This window comes from Bubalus bubalis, chromosome 21 (genome assembly GCF_019923935.1).
Source record: "Bubalus bubalis isolate 160015118507 breed Murrah chromosome 21, NDDB_SH_1, whole genome shotgun sequence".
Classification (NCBI taxonomy): Eukaryota; Metazoa; Chordata; class Mammalia; order Artiodactyla; family Bovidae; genus Bubalus; species Bubalus bubalis.
The window spans coordinates 1,663,874-1,683,188 of record NC_059177.1 but is presented as its reverse complement, the minus strand read 5'-3'; the positions used below and the strand labels follow the sequence as shown (position 1 = coordinate 1,683,188).

Here is a 19,315-nt window from a genome sequence, read left to right as displayed (position 1 = left end):
CTGCGAAATACGATAACCTGATCCAGGAGAGATTGATAAAAATTTTTTTTGAGCTGAGCTTAGTGTAAATTCGAATTGAATTTTTAAAGTTATATAACTAATTTAAATGACTTGGCTTAATCATGTGACCTTATTAATCTGTAGTAATCACTTTCTTCCTCTCTTCCATTGTCTCTCTCTCTTTGTCTCATTTATCTTAGGTTAGAAAGCGCAGTGGTCAAAATCTGTTAGCAATGAAAGAGGTCAACTTACATAACCCAGCATTTGGAAAAGATAAAAAAGACCGAGACAGCAGTGTAAGGAATATTGTTTCTGAATTAACCATAATTAAAGAGCAGGTAAATGATTTTGCTTACAAAGATGTTTTCCTTAAATAAATGTCATCCAAAAAGTAGAGTTCATGTGCTGTTCCTGTCCACGCTGTGTAGGAACTAGTTCTGTTTAAAATAATTGGCCCTGAGGTGATATCAATCACCAAGTTTTCTCCTAAGGCTTGACATTGAACCACAGACAGTATATGGGGTTATAACTACATCAGGGCCAGGAATGCAGAACAGTTGAGTTCACAGCCCAGAATGCATAATGTATGAGAAAGCATATCCACTTCCTTCTTATTATGTTGAAGTATATTTGGTTACTTCATTATGTGCATAAGAGTATGACTAAGACTTCCCAGATTTTTTTCAAATGAAACCAAGTTGTTGACATTCCTCAAATATGGGTTATTTAATCTAAACTGTGGATTTTCAAGTTGGGTTATTATTTATTGGCATGAGCAGAATATTCTAACATAGTGTTAACAACTTAATTAAGTATCATGAAGGTCTGTTTAGGAGAAAGAATAAACTTGTCAGAGAGAAATGGGATTTTGTCATCAATGAACACTCTGGCTTCTTCTTCAGCTTTCTTTGTTTTGTTCACTGTGAATGCTGTTTGTTTGTAACTCCTGGGGAGACCTATCAGTTCATGGCTGTTTGTTGTTCTTCAGTCCCTGTCCTTCACGATCTCTCCTGGAGTTTGCTCAAACTCATGTCCGTTGAGGTAGTGATGCTATCTAAACATCTCATCCTCTGTTGCCTCCTTCTCCTCCTGGCCTCAGTCTTTCCCAGAATCAGGGTCTTTTCCAATTAGTCAGCTCTTCGCATCTGGTGGCCAAAGAATTGGAGCTTCAGCTTTAGTATCAATCCTTCCAATGAATACTCAGAGTTGATTTCCTTTAGGATTGACTGGTTTGATCTCCTTGAATCCAAATCTGAACACAGTCTAGCCAGTGAGCTAGGTCAAGAACATGGCTCTTTTGCTTCCCTAGTCACATGTTATTTGAATTTGAAACCTGCTGGCCACTTGGTAGTTGATGAGGTAAACTAGTGGTTTTAGGATATCTTCTAAGAAAAGAAGTCGTAAGGGCGGGGCCGTAGGAGGCTTCTGCTTGAACTTTGAGAGAGCTCAAGATTCATTTTGATATTTGGCAAAACTAATACAGTTACGTAAAGTTTAAAAATAAAATAAAATTAAAAAAAAAAAAAAAAAAACTGTAGGACTGTGCTATCACCATGGGCTTAAACTAAGGAGAGGCAGCAAGTTGAGGTCAAAAAGGAGGCGGTGGTGGCAGACAGGAGTGGGAGAAGTGGGACTAGAGTGGGAGAATGGATTTGTTAATGTTAGTACTGAGTTGTAGTAACAAAGACGCCCCAAAGTATTGATATATGGGCTTGAAGGTGAGGCCTCTCCATGTAGGGGCTTCATCTTCCTGCCAGTCCAGATGCATTGCTCTGCTCCATGTGGTCAGGCAGGGACCTGCTCCTCCTCCTCTCCCATTGCAGCCACCAAGGTGGTGCGCCCTGCATTTTGTGTTCAGACAGTGGGCTCCCCTCACTCTCCACTGGGGAGAGCTGAGTGATAAGCTCCCTCAGGGCTGCAGGAGAAACAGAGAGTTGTGACCTGTGGTGGGAAGTGCATCCTGCTACCACCTGATGGGATGGAGCAGCGTGAGGGCAGGTTTCGGTGGACAGCCAGAGGACTCTCCTGTGAAATGGCAAGAAGAAAGGCTAGAGAAAGATACAAGACATCTACGATGTACCACGGACTGTTCTGAGATGAAACAAACTCCAGTTTACTTAGAAACTCAAATTGTAAATAAACAACCACAAAAACTTAGTATTCTTTTGGAAAATTATCCCTTATAGAATTTCTGTGTCATATTCTAAGTCTGCAATGTAGGAGACATAGGTTCAGTTCCTGTGTTGGTAAGATCCCCTGGAGAAGGAAATGGCAACCCACTCCAGTATTCTTGCCTGGAAAATTCCATGGACAGAGGAGCCTGGTGGGCTACAGTCAATGGGGTCACAAGAATCCGACTTGACTTAGTGACTAAACCACCACCCATTCTAAGGTAAACTATGCCAAAGAGAAATTTTACTGGACGCTTTTTGGAGTGCATGCCTGCTCAGTCATGTCTGACTGTTTGTGACCCCCTGGACTGTAGCCCGCCAGGCTCCTCTGTCCATGGGATTCTCCAGGCAAGAACACTGGAGTGGGTTGCCATGCCCTCCTGCAGGGACCCCTTTTGTTGAGGTATAAATGACATATGACAGCAGATTAGTTTCAGGTGGGGAACATGATGGTTCAATATTTGTATATATTATGACGTGATGACCACACCAAGTCCAGTTAACATCCACCACATGTAGCTAAGATGAGAACTTTTTTCCTCAAACTTATTTATTTTTAACTGGAGGAAAATTGCTTCACAATATTGTGTTGGCCCCTGCCATATATCAACTTGAGTCAGCCATAGGTATACATGTGTCTCCTCCCTCTTTAACCTCCCTCCCACTTCCTACCCTTCCACCCGTCTAGGTTGAAGTGAAGTGAAGTGAAGTGTTAGTTGCGACCCCATGGACTGCAGCCCACCAGGCTCCTCTGTCCATGGGATTTTCCAGGCAAGAATACTGGAGTGGGTAGCCATTTCCTTCTCCAGGGGATCTTGCTGACCCAGGGATCAAACCCGGGTCTCCTGCACTGCAGACAGATACTTTATCTACTGAGCTATGAGGGCAGAGCCCCAGTTTGAGTTTCTTGAATCATACAGCTAATTGCCACCAGTTTTCAACTTGAACTAGGAAGATGGTACTGATGAACCTGTTTACAGGATAACAGTGGACATGTAGACATAGAAAACAGACTTATAGACACAGGCAGTGGGGAGACAAGGTGGGGGTGGGACAAATGGAGAGAGTAATGCGATCAGAACTTTTAAACCACAAGGAAAACTTTATTCAGGACCACTGCAATAGAAGTCAAACTATTGCAAGAGAGGAGAGAGATTCAACTCAGCTCTCAACAGGAGAGGCATGACGGGGGACTTACAACTAAAAGTCAGGGCTGGGGGTGTCAAAGAATGGAAAATTGGTTAGTTATCAGGTTGGGGAAGAAAAACTTGATCAGATCACAAAGATGAGGGGTGAAGAACTTGACTGGATATCAAGAGTGCAAGATTCCCACTAAACTAATTGAGCAGGATTCTCGCTAAAACACTGCAGGCCAAGTAGAGGAGGCCTGGTCCAGGGGATCACCCAGAGGAGTCTGCCCTAAGTTTGTTCAAGGAGGGAGACATGGGCAATTATTCTTATAATTTTAATGAGATTAATAGCTCATATTATTTTGATGTGAAAATATTAGTCGCTCAGTCATGTCAGCCCTTTGCAGCCCCATGGACTGTAGCCCGACAGGCTCCTCTGTCCATGGGATTCTCCAGACAAGAATACTGGAGCGGGTTGTCATTCCCTTCTCCAGGGAATCTTCCCAACCCAGGGATTGAACCCGGGTCTCCTGCGTTGTGGGTGGATTCTTTACCATTAGTTTCACACTAATCATTTTGGAGAGCATAGAAAGACATGAGTCGTGTAAATAGACCCAGTGTATATAAATATTTAAGTGGCAGAGAGAGATTAAGAGCATAGATAAATGTGTTCAAAGTTAATTGTTTCATTTCAGTTTTCTCCTGGATGCAATCTGTTTGTGGTATTGGAACAGGGAGTGTTAAATGAATTCTTAAGATAGCTTCCAGTTCTATAATCCTCCATTTTAGTTAAGTGAGAAAGCACAACCAGTTTTTATTGCTATTTTATAAGGCTATATAGGAGATTGCTGTTTTCAGAATAGTTTTGTAAGCAGCAAATAAAAAAGAATCATGAAAAATTAGATGATATTTTGAAATGCTTTTGTATAAATAAATGTAAACAGGATAATTTCTTTGTTGTTTTCAAATATGAGTCCAACTAAATTGTGAAAACAAGTTTATATTTTGAAGTATGTGTAATGTTTGTTATTTATTTTCTTATAGCTTTATCATCCAAACGTTGTACGCTATTATAAAACATTTCTGGAAAGTAAGTATGAGTTTTCGTGATATTTCTAATAAAGTATCTATGTTACTTACATATTTTTTTAAAGAATGTTACAAAAGAAGCTTAATCAACTCTTTTCTCTACCTTTGTTATATGTATGATAGTTGATATTTTTCATCACTGTCTTGATCAGTGAAACACTGATAGTCAAAGATCAAAATATACTTATAAAATACTTAGATCTCTATATATAAGATTGCACGAACCAACCAAAATACTAATTATTGCTATTTTCATATACAAAAAGCCTTTAGTAGGATCAGGAGAAAATAAAACTAAAGGATGGTGGCTTCTTTAAGAAAAAAATAAAAAGTTTTTTTTTTTTTTTAATTAAATCAGATGATTTTTTCCACCCTCTTCCCCTCAAACAAATTGGGCTGGGTGTTTGAGGTTTCTTTCTCTTGAAGTTCAAGTAATTGCCACAAGGTGGCGATGGAACCCTGACTGCATCATCTTTAGGATGATGGAATGCAGAATCAAAACGTTGAGATAAAACCAAACTCAGTCACTTGTTTTTAAAAACAATAGAACTTTTGACTGAAGCAATATATATTTTAATAGACCTGATGTGCTTCACTTGTGAAATTTCAAAATAAGTCTCCACATGAAGGGGCTTCCTCACTGCCTCTTTGTCTGTGCTTGTGCTCAGATCCTCAGTTGTGTCTGACTCTTTGCCACCCCATGGACTATAGCCCTCCAGGCTCCTCTGTTCACAGGATTCCCCCAGCAAGAAAACTGGAATGCCATTTCTTCTTCCAAGGGATCTTCCCTACCCAGGGATTGAACCCATGTCTCACGCCTCCTGCATTAGCCGCGGGCTCTTTACTGCTAGCGCCAGCTGGGAGGCCCCTATCGGGGCTGCTGCTGTACAAACCTGGCAGTGTTACGAGTTTTCCCATCCTCGGTCGACTCAGAGGAACTCAGTGGTGAAACCTACAGCAAATCCAGCTCCCTTGGCCATTTGTTCTTGATATTAGAATAATTTCCTGTAATTTAGTGCACATCCCATCATAAAGAGGTCTACACTGGCTTCTGACTTATGCTGAAGTGATACCATTAACTTTAATTTGAAAACAAAATAACGTGACTACTTCTGAAAAGAATTGAAAGTAAATTTAAAAATACATAAAATATGTTGAAATAGATTAGGAAATCATGATAAAAGGAAATAGAAGGTGAGAAAATTAAAAATAAAGCTAAAGTTAGTTCTTGTTGTTTAGTCACTCAGTTGTGTCTGACTCTTTGTGACCCCACGGACAGGCCCCTCTGTCCATGGGATTTCCCAGGCAAGAATACTGAAGTGGGTTGCCATTTCCTACTCCCGGGGATCTTCCTGACCCAGGGATTGAACCTGCATCTCCGCATTGGCAGACAAATTCTTTACCACTGAGCTACCTGGGAAGCCCATACATATTTTACATACAGCCAAAACATTACAGAAGATACATATCACATACTGTTGTTGATAGTTCCATATTAGTTTTGGAGGAGAAAGTAGAATTTACTTCTGTTTCTTAACATCCAAAGAAAAGAGGCAAAACCAGTCAGTTATGAGATTCCTGGGGTCCATCAGCTGCAATCTGGAGAAGGCCAGCTTTCTCAGTCCTTGTCAGGGGCTGAGATTTTCCATCATGGGTGGTATATCCAATGCGCTTATTTCTAAACCATGATGTGATTTCACTGTAAAACACTGTAAGGTAAATGTATGAGGCTGAAGAAAAATAGATTTAAAACATTTTTCTGAATGTCTAGTTTAGTTTAAGTGTAAATTTTAGACCACTGAGAGAGGTGGGTTTACCTGTTCTTCAGGGAATTCTCTGTGATGGGAGTATTTGCTTCTCTTTGGTGGTCCTCAGCCCTTCTACATCCTGGTATACGCAGAAAATGATAACATTTGCCAGCCCAAACTGATGCTAGGCGGCTGCCTGTAGTTGAAAGAGATACAGTGGCCCCCAGAGCCCCCTGGCCCCTGACCTTCCAGCTGAGTGAAACCGCGTCCCTAACTCTTCTGTGATGTGTGTGCCCTGAACACCCACTGGGAAGCTTGGATTCTAATTCATAAGTTCTTTCAAAATGTCTATATTGAGTTTAATTTTCTATTACCGTTTCTTTTTTCATATATAGATGATAGGCTGTATATAGTTATGGAACTTATAGAAGGGGCCCCTCTTGGAGAGCATTTCAGTTCTTTGAAGGAAAAACGACATCATTTTGCTGAAGAGAGACTATGGAAAATATTTATACAGGTATCGTTCATCTTCATTAACTTTCCCTATGAAACAGTAAAGGTCTCAGCTGATCTCCCAGAGGTGTGTGCAGTGGTTGTGAGTGGCGGTCTGTCCGTGTATAGCACGGAAGCAACCTTTGCTTGTTGTTTGCCATTTACAGCTGTGCTTGGCTCTTCGGTACTTGCACAAGGAGAAGAGGATCATCCATAGAGACCTGACGCCGAACAACATCATGCTGGGGGACAAGGACAGAGTGACTGTCAGTAAGTATTCAATCGGAAAGTTTCAGCTTGAGAGTCTCTGAATATTATTCTAGGGCAGAGTAGTTGGACAGAACTTCCCACACCGATAGGTGCATTCTCTGTCTGTGTTTTCCAGTCCAGCAGCCACTGGCCACGTGTGGCTATTGGGCACTTGAAATGTGGCTACTGTGACTGAGGATATGAATTTTAAATTCTACTAACTTTTAGTTAATTTAAGTATCCCTGTGTGGACTAGTGGATACTATAGTGGACAGTGACTAGTGAAGTTCTTGATGTTCTTGAAGTTCTCAGTATGAGAGAATAAAATACTCTTAGAATGCTGGAGCCTTTAATTCCTAAATCAATGGTTTCTAGGTTTTTTTTTTTCTTTCTTTCTGTAGCATACTTCTTCATCAACAAAGGCTTTTATGACTACCACATAAACACATTATTGTACTGTTTTAACATAGTCTGTGACATGGGTGACCAATAAACGTATCAAGGACTGTAAAAAATCTAGCCATTTGTATACTTCAACATGTTTACTTTATACCACAGTATCTTCAAATGTAGCAGGTTATCCTAATGTTATATACATTTTTGCAAGTGAGAAACTTAGTTTTTTTCCCCATAGTTGTAATTTCTCAATCATAAAATGAGCTTTTTAGCTTAGAATGATATATTACCTTTCCTGTGTCCTCTTCACTTACGAACACTAGCTACTCGAGTGGTTCGCCCACTACAAGTAGGGAGAAATAGCTAAATCAGTGTTCTGGAAATATTTGTGATCGTGACCTTCCATTAGTAAATTCTTTTGATAACACACTGCTGATATGTGTATTGTTGTTGTTATTGTTGCCCAGTAACTGTCATGTCTGACTTTTTGTGACCCCATGGACTATAATGTGTCAGGTTCCTCTGTCCTCCACTATCTCCTAGAGTTTGCTCAAATTCATGTCCATTGAGTCAGTGATGGTATTAATATATAACCATCACTCACTAGTAATTGCCCTCCACTCTTCCCCAGTATTGGTTGGAAGGTATTGGATACATTCCAACCTGGGGATCTCATCTTCCAGCATCATATCTTTTTGCCTTTTCATACTCTCCAGCTGGAGTGGGTTCCATTTCCTTCTCCAGTGGACAGCATTTTGTTTGTCCAAACTCTTCAGTATGACCCATCCATCTTGGTGACTCCTAGCCTCATAGCTTCATTCAGTTATGCCAGCACCTTTGCCATGACAAGGCTGTGATCCATGAAGGGGCAATATATGTATGCTTATTTATAAATGCTATACACATATCACTGTATAATTATTCTATAGTGCATGACGTCAACAGAAATAACATGCAAAGGGGTGCATTAAAATTCAAGATAGAGATTTTGGTATTATCCACCCCTCCCCTGCCTAGTGAATTGCTTCAGGCACCCAACTTAGGAGATCCTCTCCTAAATTTTACTGATGTGACAGACATTTGTGCGTGCCTGCTTGCATGTGTGCTAAGTTTTGTCAGTTGTGTTCAACTCTTTGCAACCTTTGGATCGAGCCTGCCAAACTCCTCTGTCCATGGATTCTCCAGGCAAGAAAACTGGAATGGGTTGCCATGCCCTCCTCCAGGGCATTTTCCTGACCCAGGAATTGAATCTGTGTCTCCCTACGTTGGCAGGAGGGTTCTTTACCACTAGCACGACCTGGGAAACCTGAAAGAGATTTGACAATGTTTTAAAGCTGAGTCTCTTAGTTTGGGAAGAATCGGATTCCTCGTGAAGGCAATTTCAAATGTAGGCTTTTACCATAACCACATCCTCAGTAACAACAATTAGATTCATTGTCCAGATTTTTTTTTTGTTAGACCATGCTACATTAGTTTAAAAAAATCCCCACACAGAAGCTCTATCAAAATCTTCAGTGCAAACTTACTTGGTAATATTTCAAGACAATGCTTTGCGATATACGTGATCAGGTCAAATAATTGTGACTCTTCATCTTGGATACACATTTAATTTACTTAATCTAGAAGTTAATTATAATTTTGTTTATCATAAGCTTTTTACTGTTTTCTTTTTATGAATTGTACTTGTGTTTCCTTAAGAATCTTTTTTTAGGACTTCCTTGGTGGCTCAGACAGTAGGGCATCTGCCTATGATGTGGGACACCCGGGTTCAATCCCTGGGTTGTGAAGATCTCCTGGAGAAGGAAATGCAACCCACTCCAGTATTCTTGCCTGGAAAATCCCATGGATGGAGGAGCCTGGTAGGCTACAGTCCATGGGGTCGGAAAGAGTTGGACACAACTGATCAACTTCACTTCTTCTTTAAAAATTTTTACTATTTAATGTTTGTATGCTTGTAGATATTTTAATTTATAAATTAATAAGGATTATGATAAATTGTGTGTTTGAATTTCATACCAAACAGTATGTGTGTGTGTGTGTGTGTGTGTGTGTGTATAAATACTATTAAACAGATGCTTAATAGTTTAATAGATCTATTTAATCTTTCTAAAGGTGATTTTTCAGACCATATTTTCTGAGTCTAGCCAATGCTATGTCCCATTTTCTTACATTTAAATACATTGAGGTTAATCTTTTATTGTAGTAGTCTGATTTATTTTCTGTCTAAACTTATTTTAAGTAATTCTTATATTTATTTTCTTTAACCAGTACCACACATCAAAATGGCTTACAAAATAAGATAGTGCTAAAAATCTTATAAAGAAAAACCTATCCCTTTGCAACCCTCAGTTCCATTTCCTTAAAACAACCACTTTTCATTCTTTTTTAGCTCTATTTTTTGGTATTTGGTTTTCCATTGGTTTCCCTGGTGGCTCAGCCAATAATCTGCCTGCAATGCAGGAGACCTGGGTTGGATCCCTGGGTTGGGAAGATTCCCTGGAGGGAGGGCATGGCAACCCATTCCAGTATTCTTGGGCTTCCCTGGTGGCTCAGACAGTAAAAAATCCACGTGAAATATGGGAGATGTGGGTTTGATCCCTGTGTTGGGAAGATACCCTGGAGAGGAAAACAGCTACCCACTCCAGTATTCTTGCCTGGAAAATCCCATGGACAGAGGAACCTGGTGGGCTACAGTCCACGGGTACAAAGAGTCGGATATGACTGAGTGACTATCACTATGATAGTTGAGGATTCAATTTTCTTGTTTTCTCTTCTTCCCCACCTGCCATCCTGCAATATATTTATAGCATAGTGTTAAAGTGAAAGTTGCTCAGTCATGTCTGACTCTTTGTGACCCCATGGACTGTAGCCCACCACGCTCCTCTGTCCATGGAATTCTCCAAGCAAGAATACTGGAGTGGGTTGCCATTCCTGTCTCAAATTTATGGCACAACTAGGGGTTAGATCAGTATTCAGTATTTACATTATTACTACTGTGTAACTATTGTTCAATGTTGATTACTTCTCCTTCCTTATAGGCCTTTTGTTTTTCTTAGAGTTAATAATTGCCTTCTTTTTTTTTTAATTTTCCTAGTTTTCTGTGTACTTTCATTTCTTCTTCCCACATCTTCTAAAAGGAATATAAAAGTCCTCTTTGTCTATTTTCCACATGGTCAAACAAGACAGTTACTCTCAGTTTTTTTTTCCTCTTGGATACTCATGTTGTAACATAGACCAAGTTTAACTTTAGGTCTCTTACACAGCTGTTGTCCTGGAAGTTTCATGGTCGTCTTCTTCTTTTTTTTTTTTTTTTTAATTTGGCCACACCGTGCTGCTTGTGAGACCTGTTTCCTGACCAGGGATTGAACCTGGGCTACTGAGCTGAACCCTAACCAGCAGACCACCAGGGAGCTCCCTGCTCCTCTTCTGGTTGGAGCCTCTATTTCCTACATCCTCTGGACTTCTCTTTCTTTTATAACTCCCTTATTTTGCCAAAGTGTATCTTCTAGTACTTTACTAAGAAAGAGTGCTTTGGAAATTATCATTTTTATTTTTTTAAAATTTCTAATTAAAAACTTTTGGAGTTATAAGTGACATATACATTCTTTTAGTTTCAGGTGAACAACATAATGATTTGGTATTTGTATACATTATAAAATGATCATCACAATAAGCCGAGTTAACACCCATCATGTTACATAGTTAATTTTTTTCTCTTGTGTTGAGAATCTTTTAAGATCTACTCTCTTAGCAACTTTGAAATATGCAATACAGTATTATTAACTGTAGTCACCAAGCTGTATATGACATCCCCAGGACTTATTTATGTTAGAACTGGAAGTTTGTATTTTGACCTCCTTCAGCCACTTCTCCCATTCCCTATCCTCTGCATTTTGCAACCACCAGTCTGTTCTATGTATCTATGAGCTTGATTTGTTTTTGTTTTTTACAGTTCACATGTAAGTGAAATTATGCAGTATGTCTTTCTCTGTCTGACTTATTTCACTTAGTATAATGCCCTCAAGGTCCATCCATGTTATTGAAAATGGCAAGATTTCAGTCTTTTTATTGACTGAATTGTATGTGTTTGTATGTATGTATGTGTGTGTATGTATATATGAATAAAGTATATGTATATACTTATGAGGAGAAGGCAATGGCACCCCACTCCAGTACTCTTGCCTGGAAAATCCCATGGATGGAGGAGCCTGGTGGGCTGCAGTCCATGGGGTTGCTAAGAGTCGGACACGACTGAGTGACTTCACTTTCACTTTTCACTTTCATGCATTGGAGAAGGAAATGGCAACCCACTCTAGTGTTCTTGCCTGGAGAATCCCAGGGTCAGGGGAGCCTGGTGGGCTGCCGTCTATGGGGTCGCACAGAGTCGGACACGACTGAAGTGACTTAGCAGCAGCAGCAGCATATACTTATGAGGGCTTCCCAGGTGGCGCTAGTGGCAAATAACCCATTTGCCAATGCAGGAAACATAAGAGACTTGGGTTTGATCCCTGGGTCAGGAAGATCCCCTGGAGGAGGGCATGGCAACCTGCTTCAGTATTCTTGCCTGGGAAATCCCACGGACAGAGGAGCCTAGTGGGTTACATTCCATAGGATTGTAAAGAGTCACACACAACTGAAGTGACTGAGCACACACATGCATGTACTTATGAATAAATATATGTAGATCTAGATACATATATACACATATGCACTAGGTTGGTGACCAACCTAGTGCTGGGAGAAATATCAATAACCTCAGATATGCAGATGACACCACCCTTATGGCAGAAAGTGAAGAAGAACTAAAGATCCTCTTGACGAAAGTGAAAGAGGAGAGTGAAAAAGTTGGCTTAAAGCTCAACATTCAGAAAACGAAGATCAAAGCATCTGGTCCCATCACTTCATGGGAAATAGATGGGGAAACAGTGGAAACAGTAGCTGACTTTATTTTTTTGGGCTCCAAAATCACTGCATATGGTGATTGCAGCCATGAAATTAAAAGATGTTTACTCATTGGAATGAAAGTTATGACCAACCAAGATAGCATATTGGCAAAACTAATACAATTATGTAAAGTTTAAAAATAAAATAAAAAAAAATTAAATCAAAAAAAAAAAAAAAGAAAAGCAGAGATATTACTTTGTCAACAAAGGTCCATCTAGTCAAGGCTATGGTTTTTCCAGTGGTCATGTATGGATGTGAGAGTTGCACTGTGAAGAAAGCTGAGCGCTGAAGAATTGATGCTTTTCAACTGTGGTGTTGGAGAAGACTCTTGAGAGTCTCTTGGACTGCAAGGACATCCAACCAGTTCATCCTAAAGGAGATCAGTCCTGGGTGTTCATTGGAAGGACTGATGTTGAAGCTGAAACTCCAATACTTTGGCCACCTCATGTGAAGAACTGACTCATTAGAAAAGCCCCTGATGCCGGGAAAGATTGAGGGCAGGAGGAGAAGGGGATGACAGAGGATGAGATGGTTGGATGGCATCACCGACTCAATGGACATGAGTTTGGGTAAACTCTGGGAGTTGGTGATGGACAGGGAGGCCTGGTATGTTGGGGTTCATGGGGTCGCAAAGAGTCAGACACAACTGACTGAACTGAACTGAGTCATCCCAGGCCATAAAATGATTGACAAGAATTTTGAAGAAAGGCAGATTTCCATACAAATATATAGCCTTCATTAACATAGATTAGGAGAACAATGTATGAATATAACATACTGGTTTGTCAACTCAGTTCTGAGCCTTCAGGTGGAACCGACTTGAAGACAGAGTCTAGGGTACATACATAGTATATTAACATAGCTTAAGACAAACATTTCCATAAGAAAAATGCATTGGTTAGCTCAAGGTTTGAGAAAAGTTCTAGTGGAACCAGGTGTCATGGCAACACAAAATTTTAAGAGAAACCCCTTTTTAAATTTGTATAGAGAAGGGGAAAAAATATGACACTTTTGTTTCCTCCTGCTGCTTAAGAGAGAGAGAAAAAAATGTCTGACACTTGCTGCTGATTTCCTCCATTTTGAGACCCTTGTCCTTCCTGCCTGTTACCCTCTCAAAGCCCTTTCTGAAAAACCAGATTATATACCATCTTTTATGCCTGGTAGGAGTTTGGTCTTTATTCTTAGTATCTATCAGAAGCCTCTGAGGAATTTTAACCTCTAAGTAGTGATACTGGTTTAGGTTTTTCAAAGATTGTAGCGCTGGTTTGGAGAATTATGTTTTGGAGGGTAGTAATGGATGTGGGGAGTCTGCTTAGAAAGTATAGTTCAGTACAGTTCAGGAGAGTTCATGGTGGCCTGAACTAGGTGATAGTGGTTGTGTTAATTATCCACTGTTGTGTAACCAGTTATCACAAAACTTAGTGGCTTAAGACAACACACATTTATTTTCTCACCACTTCAAGGGTCAGGAATCCAGCAACAGCCTTGCTGTATGGTTCTGGCTCAGGGTCTCTCATGAGGTTTCAGACAGGCTATGAGCCAAGGCTGCATCATTTGAAGTCTTGACTTGGCCTGGGAAAGAAAGTGAAAGTCACTCAGCTGTATCTGACTCTTTGCAACCCATGGACTATAGCCTGCCAGGCTCCTGTCCATGGAATTCTCCAGGCATTTCTATTGGAGTGGGTAGCTGCTCCCTTTATAGGGGATCTTCCCAACCCAGGAATCAAACTGGGGTCTCCTGCTTTGCAGGCAGATTCTTTACCAGCTGAGCTACCAAGGAAGGTGCTTGGCCTGGGAGTCCACTTCAAAGAAGGCTCACTCACATGACTGGCAATAAGTTCTGACTTTTGGCTGGAACTTGGTCTCTCATTCACCAGGACCTCTTCTCTCTGTGGCCCTTCAGCAGAATAGTTTGGACTGTTTTACATAAGTTAGATAAATATTTCTTAACTATAACATCAAAATCATTACATATAAAAGAAAAAAATTCATTGAATTTCACTGAAGTTTAAAACTTACAGTCTATGAAAGATATTATTAATAGAATGAAAAGACAAGCTGCAGACTGGGAGAAAATATATGTAGGTCATCTATTTAACAAAGAATTTGTATCAATAATACAAGCAATAAGAAAGCTCAATAATAAGAAAACAAACAACCCAATGGAAAAAAAGGACCAAATTTTGAACTAGAACTTCACCAAAGAAGATACAGAAGATGATGGAGGAATAGGACAGGGAGAACACTTTCTCCCCCACAAATTCATTGAAAGAACATTTGAATGCTGAGTAAATTCCACAAAACAGCTTCTGAATGTGGGCAGAGGACACCAGGTACCCAGGAAGGCAGCCCACTGTCTTTGAAAGGAGGTAGGACAAAGTATAGAAGATAAAAAGACAGACAAAAGAGTTAGGGATGGAGATATGTCCCGGGGAAGGAGTCATAAAAGAGGAGAAGTTTCCAAACACCAGGAAACCCTCTCACCAGCGGGTCTGTGGGGAGTTTTGGAATCTCAGAGGGCAACATAACTGGGAGGTAAAATAAATAAATAAAGCCCACAGATTACGTGCCTAATGGCAGTTCCCAGCGAAGAAGTAGCCCAGATGCTTGCATCCACCACCAGCAAGTGGGGGCTGAACAGGGAGGTACAGCCGCATTGCTTAGGGTAAGGACTGGGCCTGAATGACCTGAGGGCAATCTGAGGGAGCTAACATGAGATAGCAACCCAAACTGTGGGATAGCCAGAGAGAGAAAAGAGAGAGAGAGAGAGAGAGAGAGAGAGAATGTTCCCATGAAAAGCCCAAACTTAAGACACTGCTGGCCCGCTCACAGGACAAAGAACTGAGCGAATACCAGATGAGAGCTAGCCAGCAGCAGACAGGCCCATCCCCTGCTGGAGGCAGGGGGCAGATGGGCAGCAGCCAGAGCCAGAAAGGGGCACACTCGGCCCCAGAGATGGCATCCTCCACCAAACTGCAAGCATGCTCCCAGTTGCCAACCAAGCCTTCCTGGGATCCTGGATGGATGACATCCACCGGGAGGGTTGCAGCCAGAGATCAGCTCCCCAGAAGAGACACATGGCACATCTGAGATGGCACACTCAGGAAACTGAGTGGCTGGGACCAGGGAGGTGATAAGATGCACCCCCACCTGGGGAGAGAGCACTCACCAAACACCTGGTTGCCTGAGCTGCTCCAACCTGGGAAGGGCACAAAATGCAGGCCCAACCGAGTCTGTGCCTTTGTGGAATACCCAAGAACCTGAACCTGAGCAGCTTAGACCTGGAAAGAGCACACAACCCAGGGCCCACTTTAGACAGTTCCCCTGCAGAGCAACCTGAAGCCTGAGCAGTGTAGACTGGGAAAGCACACACACCGTGAGTGGGGGCAAACCCAGTGTGGCCAAGACACTGCGAGCTCTCCCCACATATGCCAGTGATATTTGTTTGCAGTGTACCTGTCTCTCCGCAGCACGAGTGAACAAGTGAGCCTAGATAAGTGACCACCTTCACCCCCTTGTGTCAGGGTGGAAATTAGACACTGAAGAGACCAGCAAACAGAAGAAGCTAAAACAAAGAGAGGGAACCACTTTGGAAGTGACAGGTGCAACAGATTAAAACCCTGTAGTTAGCACCAACTACATTGGAAGGGGGCCTATAGATCTTGAGAAGTAAAGCTGGAACAAGGAACTATCTAAAACTGAACTGACCTCACACTGCCCGCAACAGCTCCAGAGAAATTCCTAGATATATTTTTACTATTATTATTTTTTTAATTTTTAATTTTTTAGTTTTAAGTCCTTTATCACTCCTTTAATTTTCATTTTTATAACCTACTATTCCCTTGCAAAAAACAAGACCCTATTTTTAAAGCAAACTTCATATATATTTTTATAATCTTTGTGATTTTGTTTTGCTTTTTTTTAATATTGTATTTTTGAGAGTCTAACTTCTACTCTAGATTTTTAATCTTTGCTTTTTGGTATTTGTTATCAGTTATGTACTTTTAAGAATCCAATCTTCCATACCCATTTTTACTTCGGAGTGTGATTACTGGCTTGATTGTCCTCTCCCCTTTTTGACTCTCTTTTTTCTCCCCTAGGTCACCTCTATCTCCTCCCTCCTCCTTCTCTTCTCTACTCAACTCTGTGCATCTCTTTGTGTGTTCTGGGCTGTGGAGAACACTTAGGGAACTGATTATTGGCTAGATCTGTCTCTCTCCTTTTGACCCTGCCTTGTCTCCTCCTGGTCACCTCTATCTCCTTCCTCCCTCTTCTCTTCTCTATGTAACTCCATGAACCTCTCTGGGTGTTCCAGGCTGTGGAGAGTACACAGGGGTTTGATTACTGGCTAGATTGCTCTCTCCCCTTTTAATTCCCCCTCTTCTCCTCCTGGTCACCTCTATCTCCCTCCTCCCTCTTCTCTTCTCCATGTAACTCAGTGAACCTTTCTGGATGTCTCTCATTGTGGAGAATCTTTTCTCCATTAACCTAGATGTTTTATCATCGGTGCTGTATGGATGGAGAAGTCTTGAGGCTACTGTAAGAATAAGACTGAAAACCAGAGGCAGGAGGCTTAAGTCCCAAACCCAAGAACACCAGAGAACTCCTGACTGCAGGGAACATTAATTGATAAGAGCTCATCCAAAAGCCTCCATACCTACACTGAAACCAAGCTCCACCCAAGAGCCAACAAGTTCCAGAGCAAGACATACCATGAAAATTCTCCAGCAATGCAGGAACATAGCCCTGAGCTTTAATATACAGGCTGCCCAAAGTCACACCAAACCCATAGACATCTCAAAACTTACTACTGGACACTTCACTGCACTCCAGAGAGAAAAAGTCCAGCTCCACCCACCAGAACACTGATGCAAGCTTCCCTAATCAGGAAACTTGACAAGCCACTTGTCCAACCCCACCCACAGGGAAGAACCTCCACAATAAAAAGGAACCACAAACTGCCAGAATACAGAAAGGGCACCCCAAGTACAGCAATCTAAATAAGGTGAAAAAGCAGAGAAATACTCAGCAGGTAAAGGAACATGATAAATGCCCACTAAACCAAACAAAAGAGGAGGAGATAGGAGCATCTACCTGAAAAAGAATTCAGAATAATGGTAATAAAAATGATCCAAAACCTTGAAAACAAAATGGAGTTACAGATAAATAGCCTGGAGACAAGGATTGAGAAGATGCAAGAAATGTTTAACAAGGACCTGGAAGAAATAAAAAAGAGTCAATAAATAATGAATAATGCAATAAATGAGATGAAAAACACTCTGGAGGGAACGAATAACTGAGGCAGAAGATAGGATAAGTGAGGTAGAAGATAGAATGGTGGAAATAAATGAAGCAGAAAGGAAAAAAGAAAAAAGAATTAAAAGAAATGAAGATAACCTCAGAGACCTCTGGGACAGTGTCAAACACCCCAACATTTGAATCATAGAAGTCCCAGAAGAAGAAGACAAAAAGAAAGGCCATGAGAAAATACTTGAGGAGATAATAGTTGAAAACTTCCCTAAAATGGGGAAGGAAATAGTCGCCCAAGTCCAAGAAATCCAGAATCCCAAACAGGATAAACCCAAGGTGAAACACTCCAAGACACATATTAATCAAATTAACAAAGGTCAAACACAAAGAACAAATATTAAAAACAGCAAGGGAAAAACAACAAATAACACACAAGGGGATTCCCATAAGGATAACAGCTGATCTTTCAATAGAAACTCTTCAGGCCAGAAGGGATTGGCAGGACATACTTAAAGTGATGAAACAGAAAAACCTACAACCAAGATTACTGTACCCAGCAAGAATCTCATTCAAATATGAAGGAGAAATCAAAAGCTTTACAGACAAGCAAAAGCTGAGAGAATTCAGCACCACCAAACCAGCTCTTCAACAAATGCTAAAGGTTCTTCTCTAGACAGGAAACACAGAAAAGGTGTATAAACTTGAACCCCAAAACAACAAAGTAAATGGCAATGGGATCATACTTATCAATAATTATCTTAAATGTAAATGGGTTGTATGCCCCAACCAAAAGACAAAGACTAGCTGAGTGTATACAAAAACAAGAGCCCTATGTATGCTGTCTACAAGAGACCCACCTCAAAACAAGGGACACATACAGACTGAAAGTGAAGGACTGGAAAAAGATAATTCACACAAATGGAGACCAAAAGAAAGCAGGAGTAGCAATACTCATCAGATAAAATAGACTTTGAAATAAAGACTGTGAAAAGAGACAAAGAAGGACACTACACAATGATCAAAGGATGACTTGAAGAAGAGAATATAACAATTATAAATATATATGCACCCAACATAGGAGCACTGCAGTATGTAAGACAAATGCTCACAAGTATGAAAGGGGAAATTAACAATAACACAATAATAGTGGGATGCTTTAATACTCCACTCACATCTATGGCTAGATCAACTAAACAGAAAATTACCAAGGAAACACAAGCTTTAAATGATACAATGGACCAGTTAGGCCTAATTGATATCTATAGGACATTTCACCCCAAAACAATGAATTTCACCTTTTCTCAAGTGCACACAGAACCTCCTGTAGGATAGATCACATCCTGGGTGATAAATCTAGCCTTGGTAAATTCTAAAAAATTGAAATCATTCCAAGCATCATTTCTGATCACAATGCAGTAAGATTAGATGTCAATTACAGGAAAAAAACTATTAAAAATTCCAACATAGGGAGGCTAAACAACATGCTTCTGAGTAACCAACAAATCACAGAAGAAATAAAAAAAAGAAATCAAAATATACATAGAAATGAATGAAAATGAAAACACAACAACCCCAAACCTGTGGGATACTGTAAAAGCAGTGCTAAGGGCAAGGTTCATAGCAATACAGGCTTACCTCAAGAAACAAGAAGAAAGTCAACTCAATAACCTAACTGTAAACCTAAAGCAACTAGAAAAGGAAATGAAGAACCCCAGGGCTAGTAGAAGGAAAGAAATTATAAAAATTAGGGCAGAAATAAATACAAAAGAAATGAAAGAGACCATAGCAAAAACCAACAAAACTAAAAGCTGGTTCTTTGAAAAGATAAATAAATTGACAAACCAGA

At 40.5% G+C, this 19,315-nt stretch overlaps 1 protein-coding gene across 3 annotated transcripts in view; it reads left to right on the top strand.

Moving 5' to 3' along the window:
* The window catches only part of NEK10 (NIMA related kinase 10), a 284,563-nt gene that overhangs the window by 106,970 nt on the left and 158,278 nt on the right, over nucleotides 1-19,315 (top strand). For all 3 annotated transcript variants that reach the window (XM_025271976.3, XM_025271973.3, XM_025271975.3), the window contains 4 exons: nucleotides 201-338; nucleotides 4,346-4,391; nucleotides 6,534-6,655; nucleotides 6,798-6,900. In XM_025271976.3, the coding sequence (XP_025127761.2) occupies nucleotides 201-338; nucleotides 4,346-4,391; nucleotides 6,534-6,655; nucleotides 6,798-6,900 (409 nt within the window). The remainder of the gene's footprint in view (nucleotides 1-200; nucleotides 339-4,345; nucleotides 4,392-6,533; nucleotides 6,656-6,797; nucleotides 6,901-19,315) is intronic.